Source organism: Dipteris shenzhenensis, chromosome 14, assembly GCF_047967505.1.
Source record: "Dipteris shenzhenensis isolate YYH24624 ecotype China chromosome 14, Dip_SZ_1.0, whole genome shotgun sequence".
NCBI lineage: Eukaryota > Viridiplantae > Streptophyta > Polypodiopsida > Gleicheniales > Dipteridaceae > Dipteris > Dipteris shenzhenensis.
The window spans coordinates 25,903,457-25,918,650 of NC_141609.1; the positions used below are offsets into that span (position 1 = coordinate 25,903,457).

General features: G+C 41.4%; 1 protein-coding gene across 1 annotated transcript in view; it reads right to left on the reverse strand.

Annotated features, from left to right (window-relative positions):
- Nucleotides 1-13,956: 13,956 nt before the first annotated feature.
- The window catches only part of EMB2761 (threonyl-tRNA synthetase, putative / threonine-tRNA ligase), a 33,936-nt gene continuing 32,698 nt past the window's right edge, over nt 13,957-15,194 (reverse strand). Inside the window, exon 9 of the mRNA XM_087384890.1 lies at nt 13,957-14,498. Within this exon, the coding sequence (XP_087241016.1) occupies nt 14,238-14,498 (261 nt within the window). The 3' untranslated portion in view covers nt 13,957-14,237. The remainder of the gene's footprint in view (nt 14,499-15,194) is intronic.

Here is a 15,194-nt window from a genome sequence, read left to right on the forward strand (position 1 = left end):
ATATATTCATTATCATAGTGGAGAACGTAGAGGGGGAACTTATAAGGTATGCAAAGAGGAGTGCAAGGAGGAGAGAGAGGATGAGGAATGTGAAAGTTATGTTCATCTACTAAATGTAAAGGGGAAGGGAGAGCATGTGGGAAATTCGTTTATTTTAAAAGTGTATAATTTGACAGATTTGACCTCATATTTGGATTCCTCGTCGAATTCCGGTCATTTTGAGTACCAACATGACCATATTCTGATAAAAATTTGAAAAATGGTGTTTTTGTCATTTTGGCCTGTTTGGGGCCTGTTTTGAGTCTGCGCTAGCTCGCTAACAAGCATCTAGGAGGGAGTATCATGATGTCTTACACTATTATACATGTACTTATGCCTAGGAAAATGGAGTCTACTTTATTTTTTGGTGCCAACTCTTTAAAAAATGGGTATAAATCACACCAAAATATTTGCTAGGGCTTAGAAGCTATTAGAAAGCTATTTAGAATGCTATTGTCACTACGGAAAACAAACTAGTTTAATGCAACAAGTGAGAGAGACAATACTAAAGAAACATCGGAGTGTGCATCTAAGCTACAATTGGGATGCAGCATTTCTATTTCCCAAGGGAGGGAAAAAAAAGCAAACTAGATCAATGCTAGAAGCGAGCTAGCGCAGACTCAAAACAGGCCCCAAACAGGCCAAAATGACAAAAACACCATTTTTCAAATTTTTATCAGAATATGGTCATGTTGGTACTCAAAATGACCGGAATTCGACGAGGAATCCAAATATGAGGTCAAAAGTTTCAAATTATACACTTTTAAAATGTACATATCTCCCATAGTTCCTCCATTCTACTTTGAATATGGACATATCTTCCATAATTTTTTGCCTCCTACTGCCACTCATATCCTCCCCCCCCTTGTGCATAGTATACACTCTTCCACCCCTCCCACATGCTATGAAAATGAACATATCCTATATTCTCTCCCCCTCTTTCTAACCTCCCCATCTTTCTTATAACAAAAACATGTATGGATTTCTAAAAAAAGCTCGCAAAAATAAAGGAAATGGTAAAAAAGCTCACATTAAAAAGCTCGCCAAAAGATTTCCCCCGACGGAAATTGGAGGACGAAAAATAGAGAAAGATGAAAATTATGAAGGCTTAGTGGAATTTGGAGAAGGAAGTGGCTAGCAAAAGCGTGGGGAAAGAAATGAGGGGGTTGTTGTTGCTTTTATAAGATGTGGAGGGATTAAGGGTTAATTTTGGGTGTTTAGTGTATTAATGTGATTTTGTATGTTAACATTTTCCTTTTGCATCATTTGGAAGCATTTTTTCACTCCTTTGCCTTGAGGGATGTATCTTGAATGGTTTTTCATAGGGGGTTGTTTTTTCACACATGCAAGCACGTGTTCCGCTTTCACTTTAGGCGCTAACCTCCCCAGCAACAGCGTCAAATGTTGTCTCTATTGTACCCAAGTACAGGTTTCGAGGGTGTTGGTTACCTACAGTCGTGTCATTACTCGTTGTAGCATAGGTGTTCACAAGTGTAGCATAGGTCCTCGGGTTGTGTTCCGGTGAGAGGTGTAGGCTAAAGCGTGGAAAGCAGATTTCATGCATGCCTGAATGAGAAAGAGGGCTTAATTATAACGATTGATGGAGGCTCTCATCTCCACAGGAGTTCAAGGCTTTAGAAGGGGATTTCAGGGTTAGAAATGGGGACAGGGTTGAGAGAGTTAACTAGGAGTTCTAGGGTTTAGAGGGGGTTGCAGGGTTTAGGAGGAGTCCAAGATCGAGGAGTGGAGAGCTAGTCTCCTTCGCGGATTCGATGGGTACGGGTTGAGGAGGAGGGAGGGAGGAGGAGGAGGAGGGAGGAGGAGGGAAGAGGAGGAGATGGAGGAGAAGGATGAGGGAGGAGGATGAGGCAGAGGGAGGAAGAGGGAGAAAGGAGGAGGAGGAGGGAGGAGGAGGAGAAAGGAGGAGGAGGAGGAGGAGAAGGAAGGAGAAGGAGAAGGAGAAGGAGGGAGGAGGAGGAGGAGGAGGAGGGAGGAGGAGGAGGAGGGAGGAGGACGAGATGGAGGAGAAGGATGAGGGAGGAAGATGAGGAGGAGGGAGGAAGGAGGAGGAAGGAGGAGGAGGAGGGAGTTCAAGGGTAGAGAGTGCAAGGGTAAGGGCATGCTAGAACACAATAGTGTAAGAGAGCATGGATGCAATGGAGATCAATCACATGAACACAATAGTGAGCTTGAACATTGAACCCCAAAGAGTGGGAACTTCATTCCATTATGAGATATTTATACATGTTGGTCTCTCCACTTTTCGGGGGGACCTTTTGGGTTTCTACACAAAGTGGAGGGACTTTTTGGGTCTCTACACAAAGTGGGGGGACTTTTGGGTCTCTACACAAAGTGGAGGGACTTTTGGGGTCTCTATGCAAAATGGAGGGACCTCTGAAAGTGTAGGCTTTTAGTATTTCTCTCTCTAGATCTAGTCTCTCTCTAGATCCTGATTTTGCAAGTATGATTGGATCTTTTCTAGAGAGGATTTTGGCTATCCTCATCCTTTAAGATTTATCATACTATCTTTCAAGCTCAAGATATTACAAGCGGAGCTTTGCCACTACTCTACACACACAATGCTCTCATAGTTGTTGTCCTAGACTACACTTTTGGCCCTTGTTGCCACAGGGTTAAAAGTGCCTTTGCTAATTTTGTGGCATCCCTAATAGTCAAGTAAATCTTGATTTGATCCTGATAGAGTTGAATATCCTATCTTGGCATGATTATTAATAGAACTAGATGTAGTATTAAAGATATCTAAGCTACCCATGACTCCTTGGATATCTTGATTTGTGTTCCTTGGTGGCAAGTTGGTGTCATTGGTAAACTCTTGGTTTAGGAGTTCGTGACTAGATGAAAGTTCAATGCATTTTATTAAGCCATCTATTACCCATCCAAGAGCATCAACACCAATTGCATACACTAGGCATATACCAAGGGGGCCAAAGGACAACCTTGTCTTATTGACCTTTTTGATTGAAATGACTGAGTCATTTTACCACTCACAAAAACCTTGGCTGTGGCATTAGTTAAGAGAAGTTGAACTTTAGAGATAAAAGTAGGTCCTAACCCCATGTCTTGGAGAGATTAGACAAGGAAATCTCATTGAACTCTATCATAAGCTTTATCAAAGTCTACTTTGAGAAAGCAGATATCCTGCTTAGTCTCTTTTGCATATTCATAGCCTTCCCAAATGCATATTCCAGTGGATCTAACAGCCAAGCAAGCACCTCAAAGTGCCATGAAGGCCTAAGGGAAGTTCCTGATTACTTCAAAAACTACACTAGAGGAGAAGCAACAATAGCAATGCCTAGGCCAGTCAAGGAATTAGAGCTCAAAGAAACAGAGAATATTGAGGATACCCTAGTTTATGAAGGACTAGCCAAGACAAGGAAACTGGATCTTGCCTTGGATAGTGAAGAAGAAAAGCCTGTGTACATCGGTGAACAGCTCACTCTAGAAGAAAAAAATGAATTGAAAGCATTGCTAATGGAATATAGAGATTGCATGGCTTGGTCCTACAAAGAAATGAAAGGGATTTCCCCAAAAGTTGCAATACATACCATACCAATAAGAGAAGGATCCAAACTAAAGGTATGTGGACCTTACAAGACAAATCCCAAGTATGGCACCCATGTCTATGAAGAACTAGAAAAACTACTGGAGGCTGGTTTCATTTATGAGATCGAGCATACCGATTGGGTGTCACTGATTGTGATTGTTCCTAAGAAAAATAAGAAGCTCAGAATATGTGTGAATCTCAAGAACGTCAATGCACCAACAATCAAAGATCATGATCCCCTACCATTAACTGGAACAGTTTTAAAAAGGGTAGCAGGATTTGAAGTGTATAGCTTCTTGGATGGGTTCAGCGGGTACAACCAACTACAAATTGCACCTCAAGATCAGGCAAAGACAACATTTGCCACAGAATTTGGTAGTTTTGCATACAGAGTCATGCCATTTGGCTTATGCAATGCCCCATCTACTTTTCAAAGGGTAATGTACATCGCCTTCAAGGAATTTCTCAACAAGTTCCTACAAGTCTTCCTCGACGACTTGTGCGTACACTCAGGAAAAAAGGATCACTTGAAATGCCTTGAAGAAGTGCTTTAAAAATGTAGGGAGTATGGAATCTCTTTGAATCCTCTAAAATGCCAATTCTTGGTCACACATGGAGTAGTCTTGGGACACATAGTCTTTCGACATGGGATTGCAACTGACATGGACAAAATAAAGATAATCATGGAACTTCCCCCCCGCTAAATGCCAAGGGAATTCAAGTCTTCATGGGACATGCTAGATACTATAGAAGATTCATACTGAGGTATGCCATGATTGCAAGGCCCCTGTACAAGCTCCTAGTCAACTTCATTTGGACAGATGAATGCAAACAAGCATTCGAAACCCTCAAGTGGAGATTGATCACATCCCCTATTCTAATGGCACCAAATTGGGACATAGACTTTCATGTACATACTGATGGTTCCAATTATGCAGTAGGGAGTGTGTTATGTCAACCTAGCAAACACAACAAAGACTACCCAGTATACTTTGCAACAAGCAGACAGCTAAATGATGCGGAGGTGAATTACACCACAACAGAAAGAGAAGCCTTGGCAGTGATCTACAACATGAAGAAATTTCGACACTATCTATTGGCTACTGAATTTATCTTCTACACAGATCATCAAGCCTTATTATATCTTGTGAATTGGCCATGTACCACAGGCCGGATCACTCGATGGCTTCTACTACTACAAGAATTAAATTTCAAAATCGTGGTGAGAAAGGGAGCTCAACATTTCATTGCCGATCACATGTTATGATTGAGGATAGGAGAAGAGCTAGAAGGAATAGAAGATGACCCACCAAATGCCACATTATTTCAAATAGACGCTGTGCCTGATTGGTGTGCAGACATCATTGGATATTTAATGGCAGGAAGACTACCTCCTGAAATGAAAGCAGTGGATGCTAGGAAACTAATTCTAAAAGCTGTGCCCTATCAACTCATTGTAGGACAACTATACAAGATGTGCAAGGACCAGGTTTTAAAGAGATGTGTGATGCCACATGAGATCATGCCAATCCTCAGTGAAGCACATGAAGGCATTGCAAGTGGACATTTCCAAGGGGAAGCAATAACAAGAAAAGTCCTTCTCGCAGGATACTGGAGGCCAACACTTTGGTCAGATGCCTATGAATATGTTAAAAGCTGTGACGTATGCCAATGAACTTCTAAACTACAACACACTTCAATCCCCTAACAACAGTCGTTGCACAAAAACCCTTTTAAAAATGGGGGATTGATTTTGTGGGTCCCATCCATCCAGCAGAAAAAGGAACACAGGCATGCTACATCATTGTGGCCATAGATTACTTTACTAAGTGGGCTAAAGCTAAAGCCATCAGAAAGGCTGATGCCAAAAGCATAGCAAGGTTCTTGTACGAGAATGTGATCACCCAATTTGGATGTTCCATTGAAATTTTGTCAGATAGAGGCACACATTTTGTCGATGGGGTCATCCAAGAACTCTTGTCTAGCTTTATGGTGATCCATAGAAAGAGCACACCTTACTACCCCCAAGGGAATGGACAAGCCGAATCCACCAACAAAATTATATGTATTATCCTCACCAAGGTAGTAGAACCAAAGCGTTCTGATTGGGCAAAGAAACTAAATGCAACCTTATGGGCATATAGAACCACACTCAAGGTCAGTATAGGAAATACACCTTTTCAATTGGTGTACGGCCTTGAAGCTGTGGTCCCACTTGAATTTGTAATACCTAGTGTACGCATAATAGTACAAGAACGTATGGGAAATCATGAGTCGCTGAAAGAAAGACTCTACCAATTAGAGAAGCATACAAAGACCAGATTAGTTGCCTACCATGCCATGACAATAGAAAAACAAAGAAGGAAGGCATGGTTTGATAGAAACCTCAAAGACAAAAACATCAAAGAAGGTGACCTGGTTCTGCTGTACAATACCAAAGTCCATAAGGGCAACCTCAAATCTCTAGGTCAAGGATCCTATAGAGTCAAAAAAATGAATCCCTTTGAAGCTGTGCTGCTAGAAACACTGGATGGAGTCCAATTCACAACAACAATAAACGGCACTACTACATCAACATGCAAGCCATCCCCGACAATAATGAAGATTTGGGGGTCCCAAGTCTTCCATAGTTAGGACTAGATTGTTTCACGAACACTCACTAGCATATGTATGCCTTCGCACATATAGGTAGTTTCAATCGATTTCAACCTAGGGCTCAAAGGTGATGACTGTGTCCTAGCTACCCTACGATTCCCTTAGAAAATTAAGCATATAGGAATGCCTACCTCACTAGTCATGCATAGCGCACCCACATGTTTCGAACACCATGAATAAATTGCACAAATAAAAGCCCCAAGAGATACTTGTTTTAAATCCACACCCACAGCACCCTCATCACAAAAAGAGTAAAATGCATTAGCCACTCACAAAAGAAACATGCACTCTTGGCACATGGCACTATATTGGCAGTGTCAAATTGGGACTTGATTCATGTGTGCAATGCCATGGTGAAGACAGTCAACAACCCTCCTCAAATCACCAACCTGAAGAAGGACATAGTGCAGAATCACCTACCCAGAGGTCAACACCAAACCGACCACGGCTAGTGGTTCTAGACAGTGATACTGATGAGCAAATAAATGCAACATGCCAAGAAGAAATGCCACAGAACTAAGGGATACTAAAGGTAGGAGAAATTGAGCCAGAGCAATTGACTATGTAGAATGCAAGTGCAGAACCCCTTGAGGACCAGACCAACAAAGAGCTAGCAACAATTGAAACAATACAACTTGTATGGCCACGAGTCTCAACGTTCGCCATGTCACCCAATTCTTACAACTTCTTGCAGTCAAAGGGACTAGGTAGTCTTTTTGAGAAGCTAAAATCCTTCTCACCAACACCTGCTATGACACAAAACATTTGTCAATTCATAACATCATATAAAAGTAGAGTTGGAGAAAGATAAGTATGGAATAGTAACATATAAAGAAAATACCTTATAGATCTACCTCAGTAGATCCACTATGCAGGAGTCTTTCTCATTTCTAGATGCACAAGAAGAATATCCAAAGAAAAATTTGGATTCGAGATTCTCTGACATTCAGGATTTATTCCCACCTAACACAAAGTCACAAAGCGGGAGAATATGCCATGATATGATTCTGGACCCCATATGCAAAGAGGCAGCTAAGTTTTTGGCTGACATTTTCAATCATTCAGGAGTAAGAAAAAACTATATGTCAATAAAAACTCTTACACTCCTTGGTAGAGCAAAACTACAAGATTGGGCTCAACACATATCCTTGCTGCTAACCAATTATGTATCCACTACCCATAATGGCAAAAATTACATTGCCCATCTATTGGCCATAATGATTGGGTTTGCAATAGAGCAAGAGGATGACTCTACACCCCTCTCAACACAAGATATAGAGGACTTTGAAGCATTGATATTATCGCCAGAATGGGAATTAGACCCTCCACCTACTCTCAATGAGGATAGCATGGAAGGGCAACAATCTGAACAGACTCCAGAGAATGACAATGTGGAACTCTGCCAAAGAATACTACAACTCAATTCAGTCTTGCTCCCGCAATAGAAGGACTCGAACATGGAAATCCAAGAGGAGCCAAATAGCATACCTCTCCAGGAGTCACAAGTCACCAATGTTGATGACTCCATGACTCTAGAGTCACAACCCCCAAATGTCTCTAGTGGCACCATAGAATAGACTGTTGTTCAATACATAGATCAAAATTCCACATGGGAACATGGGAATCAACTGTATGTCCAATACAAGCAAGGCCATAGCACATTCTAGATCATAGAACATCATAGCCAACAATTACAACAATGGTCTCAATTATTTGCTACCATTGTGTCAGATGAGCAAGAAAGAGAAATGGAAAGATAGATGCTCCCATCACTCCAATCAAGTTGCAAAGTGCCGAGAATGAAATTATGAAGCTCAAGGAAAGCATGGTAGAACAAATGCAATAACTCCTTGCACATAATGCTCTAGCAAAAAGTAGAAGAACGCTCTCTCTCTCACACGGAATCTCATGGACATAATTTCACAAACTCTCCTTAACATCAAGATAAGAGTGTGGCAAACTACCTAGGCTTGTGGGCAACCTATGATTTGATACCATGTTTAAGAGCCAGCATGTGATCGCCACTAAGCCTAGTGCACACAAGATCAGCGGAAGAACTAAGGAGGCTCAAAGCACACTAAATAAGATATGAGAGAGAGATTGCAAATCTATATCTCTTGCAATGTGTGTGTGTTCAACAATACATGATAGGCCTCTTCTAGATTGATGAGGTCTCTCCAGCTTACCGGTTACAGGGTCAAAGCATTCAGATGATAGAGCTCCATGAGGCAGTCCCTCCTTATAGCAGATCCTCATTCTCCTCTAGAGGATAGCGTGTGGGAGGTAGTAGCCAGTATCACGGCGTGGAACATTTGGGTTGCTCGCTGTAACCTGGTGATGAGTGAGCATCCGGTTCCATCCTTGGCAACCTTGGTCACCATCTGGTAGGATATCATCTACACCCTGCACTCCACCTAGGAGCATGGGACCCCGGGCTCTAGGGCACCTGTCGCGAGGCGTGCTCATTTCTACAAGGCTTGGCTTGCAGAAGTTTTCTACATATTCACTATGCGAGGGATTCATTGGTTGTATAGTCCCCCCACTTGGCTGTTAACCCTTGTACCAAAGATCCCCTAAGCAATGAGACGGGTTTCTCTGGAAGAACAGGCTGGTTTTCTTCTTTCAGCCTTTTTCATGTTTTTTTCCATACTCAGCACCTTCGGGGCTGCTGCTTTGTATGAAGTCTTTCAAGCATTAATAGAAAGTTCCTTCCTTTGAAAAAACACACACACAGAATGATCGTTTATAAAGCAGAAAAGAGGCACCCTTAAAATTGAGCATTACTCACTTTTAAAGGTATCCTGTCACGCTCAACCTTTCACATGTTTGAATTAGGATGCTAGCCGTACAAAGATTTAAGCTTACAAACCTATTTATATTGAATATTACAATGGTAACCATGTTTAATGACCCGTGTGGCCGGGTCCTTCTAAAGATGCCGTCTCTTGCACTTAGAAGTATCCAGTGGCTCGTCGAAGGGACAAATTTGTACCAACACCCCTAAGGTCCACATGGTTGATGAATACTTTCTCTATCAAATTTCAAATGCAACACTCTTTTACCTTAAAAGTCAACATACACTGATGGAGGTAGGTATGTTCCAAATCTCAAACTATGTTTTCTATGCAAATGTGTATGATGCTTTGATGGTTGTGTTCAAGATGATTGTATAGTCATTGGATTTTAATCACCTCAGGGAGTCTTTACAAAAAATTCATTAATACCCTATGTAAGTTTGATATAGTGATATTTCTTAACTCTATAGTATGTTGACTCTTTTTTCCCTCATGTTTACAAGGTCTAGAACATTAAATAAGATGTGAAAAAAATGATTAATTATGATTGAACTCTCTTTTCTTTCATATATTTAATAAGATCTTTTCATTTGTATGTTTCATAGTCCTTCTCACAAGGACTAAACTAGAATCACTTTGCGGTAGCTCTATCTTTGTGATCCTAGTATCTCATAAGAAGTGGAGTAAGCACATATTTATAGTTCCAAAGTGGAATTATAGTTCTCATTTTTGCTAAAGTGGAGTAGGCACATATTTATGCTTCTCATTTTTGCTAGTATGCATACTCCATTATATGTCTCTTCTCATTGTTGCTTTTGACCCTCCTGGAGATGAATTGCAAGAGCAAGGAGGTGTAGAGGTGTAGATCAAGAGTCGCAAAGGCTAAGAGTAGTAGTAGTAGAGGTTCAAAGCAAAAGTAGTAGATGTGTAGACCAAGACTAGTAAAGGTTTAGAGAAAGAGTACTAGAGGTCTAAATCAAGAGTAGCAAACATTTAGAGTAGGAATAGTAGAGATTCAGAGTAGTAGTAATAGAGAATCAAACTGGATGAATCTAATAAAGAAATCACTCTACCAACTGTCATTGATGTGCTGAGTTGCTAACTACCAAACTACTAATCTAGTGTTAGATGTATGAATTTGTATAACAACGATAGATATGAGGGGACTGATATAGTGAAAACTAATCAAGTGATTCAGTGTCAAATGTCTCACTTGGATTGGTGTACTTGGATGTCCTTTGAGGTTGTGCTAGTGTAATTTAAATTGAGCATCATTGTGTAAAGTGCAGTAACTTTTTTAACATTGTTCATTTTAGTGCTAGGTTGAAGATGCTGCAATGGATCAAGAGGTGGTTTTGATGATGAGGCTTGATGATTTTAACCTATGAAAAAGTCAAAACTCAAATCTGATGTGCTTACCACGTAGAGCATGACCTGTTGAGAATTTTTACTTTTTACACCATTGCAAAATTCCTTAAGGGATCACTTTGTCCAAGAAGTGGTCAAAATGATGAGGTGGCACTATGTGAAGATGTGGCACCGTGTGTTCACATGATGCTTATGAAAGTGTGCTTGTGTGCATATTGTGTCCCTTAGGTGACACATGATGACATGGCATGATGATGTGGCATTATCATGTGTCATGATGGTGTGGCAAGTTGAGTAGTAATGTTGGCGTGGCACTATGCCATGTGCCACTTGACTATGCAAAGTTAAGACCAAAGTAGTTCACCGAGCTAGTAGGTTGATGATGTGGATCTCTGAACATAAAGATGAATATATACACGAACCCCTTAGGGTTGGGATTAGGGTTAACTATATGCCCTATATATATAGTGTTATTTGCACCATCCTTGGCATTATGATGATGAATTTGATCATCACAAGTCCAAATTAGAGAACCCCTCATAACATAGACAAAAGTCAGCTCACATCAAAGCTAATATGAAGGGCATGGAGGAATCCATTATTTTTCTTAGGGTTATAAATATGGAGACATCCCATATGGATTATACTCACACATGGCAAATAAAATCAAAAAACTCTTAAGGGGTTTCAATTACATGATTGCAAGCCACTATGAATGCAGCATCAAATTGTCAATTGATGGCAATCCTTTAGATATAGATCCTCACTAGTATTGACAGCTTAATGGAAGTTTGATTTAACTATCACAAGGCCGAAGATCTCTTACTCAGATGTAGCGTTCTTAGTCAATTCATGCAGAATCCCCAAAAGGATGGCAAATGGGATTATGTGTGCAGCAAAACAGAGCTTCTTTTGATACCTTACCTCAGAGATTGTTTCCAGAAGTGTTGATCACTATGTGGGCAAGTTCTTGTACTTAAGATTCATCTGTATATTTTTCTGTTTTTGGCTTTTTAAGATCTGGATTGCTCTCTTTACATATAAGTAAAGCACATGTATTATGAGATCTGTTCCACGTTAAGTGTCTTGTGACCTCCAGGTGCATCTTCCGCTGCAGAGAAGTGCTCGCCCTAAGCAAGCAACCAACCCCTAAGTTTCTAACATCCACCCTATCAATAGGCCATCTAAAATCCATCCTGGATTGCCCTCTTTACATGAGTAAAGCACATGTATTATGAGATCTGTTCCACGTTAAGTGTCTTGTGACCTCCGGGTGCATCTTCCGCTGCCGAGAAGTCTGAGGTGTTTTGTAAACAACAGAAAGGGCCTATATAAAGGCGAATTGGATCTGCAGGAACACAGACTGCAGTCGGCAGTCTGTCAGGTTAGGGCAGCAGACTAGCTCGTTGGTTGAATGGCTGAGTCAGCTAGTCTGCGGCAGTTCCAGCCCTGTAAAAGGGCCCCCTTGGGAGGGCATTCAGTAGTTCAGTCTCTGGGCCATCCAGCCTCTTCCTTCGTGTAGACCCGCAGACTATTGGAGAGTACAAGAGACCGCTTGTGTACTGCAGTCAAAGTACTCACAGTTCAGAAACCTTTGGACATTCCAGGAGCACACAAAGGGGCAGGTCTACCCACAGTAGAAGAGCTGCATTGTGGTGGACAAGAAGAGAAGAAGCAGATATATCTAGAGCAGCCACTGAAGTCCATTGAGGACATGCGGTGATCTACAAGAGGTCTACAGCAGAAGCCTCAGCAAACAGTACCTATTCTTTGGTTGCTTACCTCATCGTTTGTTTGCTGAAGGTGTCGTCACAGTTTCTGGATATTTTGTACTTGGATATTACTCAATCTATGATATATGTTTGGCTGGACATCTGTGTGTATTCTCTCTATATCTAAGTGTCCTCTCTACATGCACATGGTGCGATCCATTCTCTCTTGCATCTCGGGGTCGATCTTCCGCTGTCAGTAGTGTTGGCTCTAAGCAAGCAACCTACCTCTAGTTTTCTAACAACGAATTCCATTTGAGGAGTGGTTGGGTCTTGTCATCCCTCCCATCCTCAGGACGATCTGCAGGAGATGTGAGGTCTAGAGGACGGTTGACTCGCAAGATAAGTGGCCAACCCTTGGTCCCCAAGTCACTAACCTAGTAAGCTTGATACCTTTACCTTTTGGCAGAAGACGACTCCACTCAAAAGTCTCCAACATCTTCTCGTGGTATCGAGTTCATCCACAATCAAGTGCACCTTTGGTATGCCATCATAAGAGAGTACTGTGGCCACTGCAGTCTGGGTCTCCCGAGCAATGCCAAAACAACTCTCAATAGACGAGATAATAGCTTGGTACTCCTTTAGGCAGCTTGAGAAACGAAGCCTCATTGGATATCTTGGTAAATGGTGTCAAAACCATATTATCCACTGTAAACCATGGTACCATGGGATAAAGGCAAAGGGCCGAAAAGGACCGAGCCTAGGGGGCAAGACATGGACCAAAGGAGTGGTCAATGTAAGGTCAGCAAGAACCAGCCCCAAAGAGGGGTTAACCCATCCCAACAGCAGGCTGGGAAAAGCCCAAGACAGCAAGCTTAACCCTGTTCAAGCTGGATGTAGAGAACCAAGCAGGGGAAGCTAACGTCATCAACCTACTCTGACTTCAAATGGGCACGGAGAAGAATAACAGAGGGGAAATGGTGGGGTGGAGGCTTGTGAGTCACTCGGCCAAACGGAAAGAATTGGTGCCAACAGTGAAGAGGAAGAATGCAAAGTGGAGACAGAGTGGGAACAGAGCGTGAGACAGGATGGACTTGATGGGGCAGGGAGGTGAGATGCACTTGCGGAGGTGCAAAGATTGAGCAGGGAAGGGGACAATGGGAAAGAGTTGATGGAGGGCTGTAGCAGGAGCAGTTCACAGATCAAAGCTGACACTTTGTAAATCTTGAGGTTGTTCTTTGACGAATAGTGAAACTTAGCATGAAAATTGCTCTGACCATCTACAATTCATGACATTTAAAGAGAACTACGTATGACTTCTGTAATGTGACTTAGCAAGCAGCATAGAAACTCCTTTTCTGCACTAAAATGCTCAACAACTTGGATACAATACCTCTTGAAACCTCCAGAGAGGGCCCTTTGTTTTTCAGCTAGATATTGTCCTAGATGCACTCACGTCTTCTATTTCTTTGGGTACAGTATTTTGATGGATAGAATGGTGGCTACATGGTAAAGTAAATGAATACTTTTACACAAGTGAGATTCTATGGAATAAAAAGATGATGATCGATAAAGCAAAAAAGACCAACCCAAGTCAGCTTTTACGCTGGAAACAAGTCATTAGGTTGCAAAACAGTAGTTACAATTAAAACATATACAAGTATTTGAAAGAAAAACAGAAATTAAAACATATACAAGTTTTGGACTGGCATCAGAATAAAAAAGGACCACTTCGCTTCTCTAGCAAAACAATTTGTCATCCCTCAGCTTTTGATATCCACATAAGACATTCAGAGCATTGCAGACTGAGAAAATACACTGTCAATTGAAAGAATAAGCACAAACCCGGTTTGACCAGCTTTGTTGACAATATATATGATGCCTGTACACTAGATATACAATGAGAGACTTATCAATGAATCCTAGGTTTCTCCTCATGTTCAAAAACCAAACATTCAACGTTTTGACCACTATCCAGCCCATCAGGATAGGCCTCAACAAAATTTCGCTGAGGGTTGTCCTTCAATAAATATATTACATTTGCGTGCAGAGCATTTCTCTGAAGTACCGCGCTTGTCCACAAATATACAGTTGCAACCTTACCAGCTATAAAAAGCTTCGGTGAGCAACAGCTTGCTGTATTCTTGCTGCCACCTCATCCACATTCAATGTTCCAAGCTCTCCTCCATGCCTTGTACGGACAGAAAGGCTTTGAGTCTCAACCTCCTTAGGACCAACTACTGCCATAAGCGGAATCTTCTGTGTTTCGGCATTTCGAATAAGCTTTGCAAGCCTCTCTCCACAAGTCATTTCGGCCCGTATATTCAGATCTCTTAATCTTTCCACCACCTTTTGGCAGTAAGGCATCTGCAAAAGAATATATATGTGAGTTTGGTTTAGAAGAACACAAGTTTGCATAAGTTACTTCTCCAACCCCCATTGTTGTACACCTTAACCTTGCCCAACTCTTCTCAGTTCCAACACATAACACATTAACAACAGGCAAACAGTAAGAGGCAGTGTTACCCAGTAATACACCACGACATCCATGCAGGACATCTAACGATGCTACATTGTGTACAGCACCAACATAATTACCTGAGCAAAAGTCTCAGAAAACATAGTCCTGATTTTCCACTAAACATCAGAGGATAGAGCCTCAGGCATATCTACTCTCTCGTTGAGCACTGTTACAGATTTCAAATCAAGTGCTAGGCAATTGCTTGGCTCCACATATGTACTTTGATTGCTTGGCTCAACATATGTACCCAGTAATACACCACGACATCTGTACAGGACATCTAGCGATGCTACATTGTGTACAGCACCAACATAATCACCTGAGCGAAAGTCTCAGAAAACATAGTCCTGATTTTCCACTAGACATCCGAGGATAGGGATGCGTCAATTTTACGAGCAAAAACCTATGAGCAGGTTTATCCGAGCGTGTTTTTCAAGAGATTTTTAAAAATGTTTTTCTTTAGGAAACATGGTTTTTACACTTTTATTTTCACTAGAACTAGATCCCTTTATCATAAAAATATACAGACTAGTCACTCATTC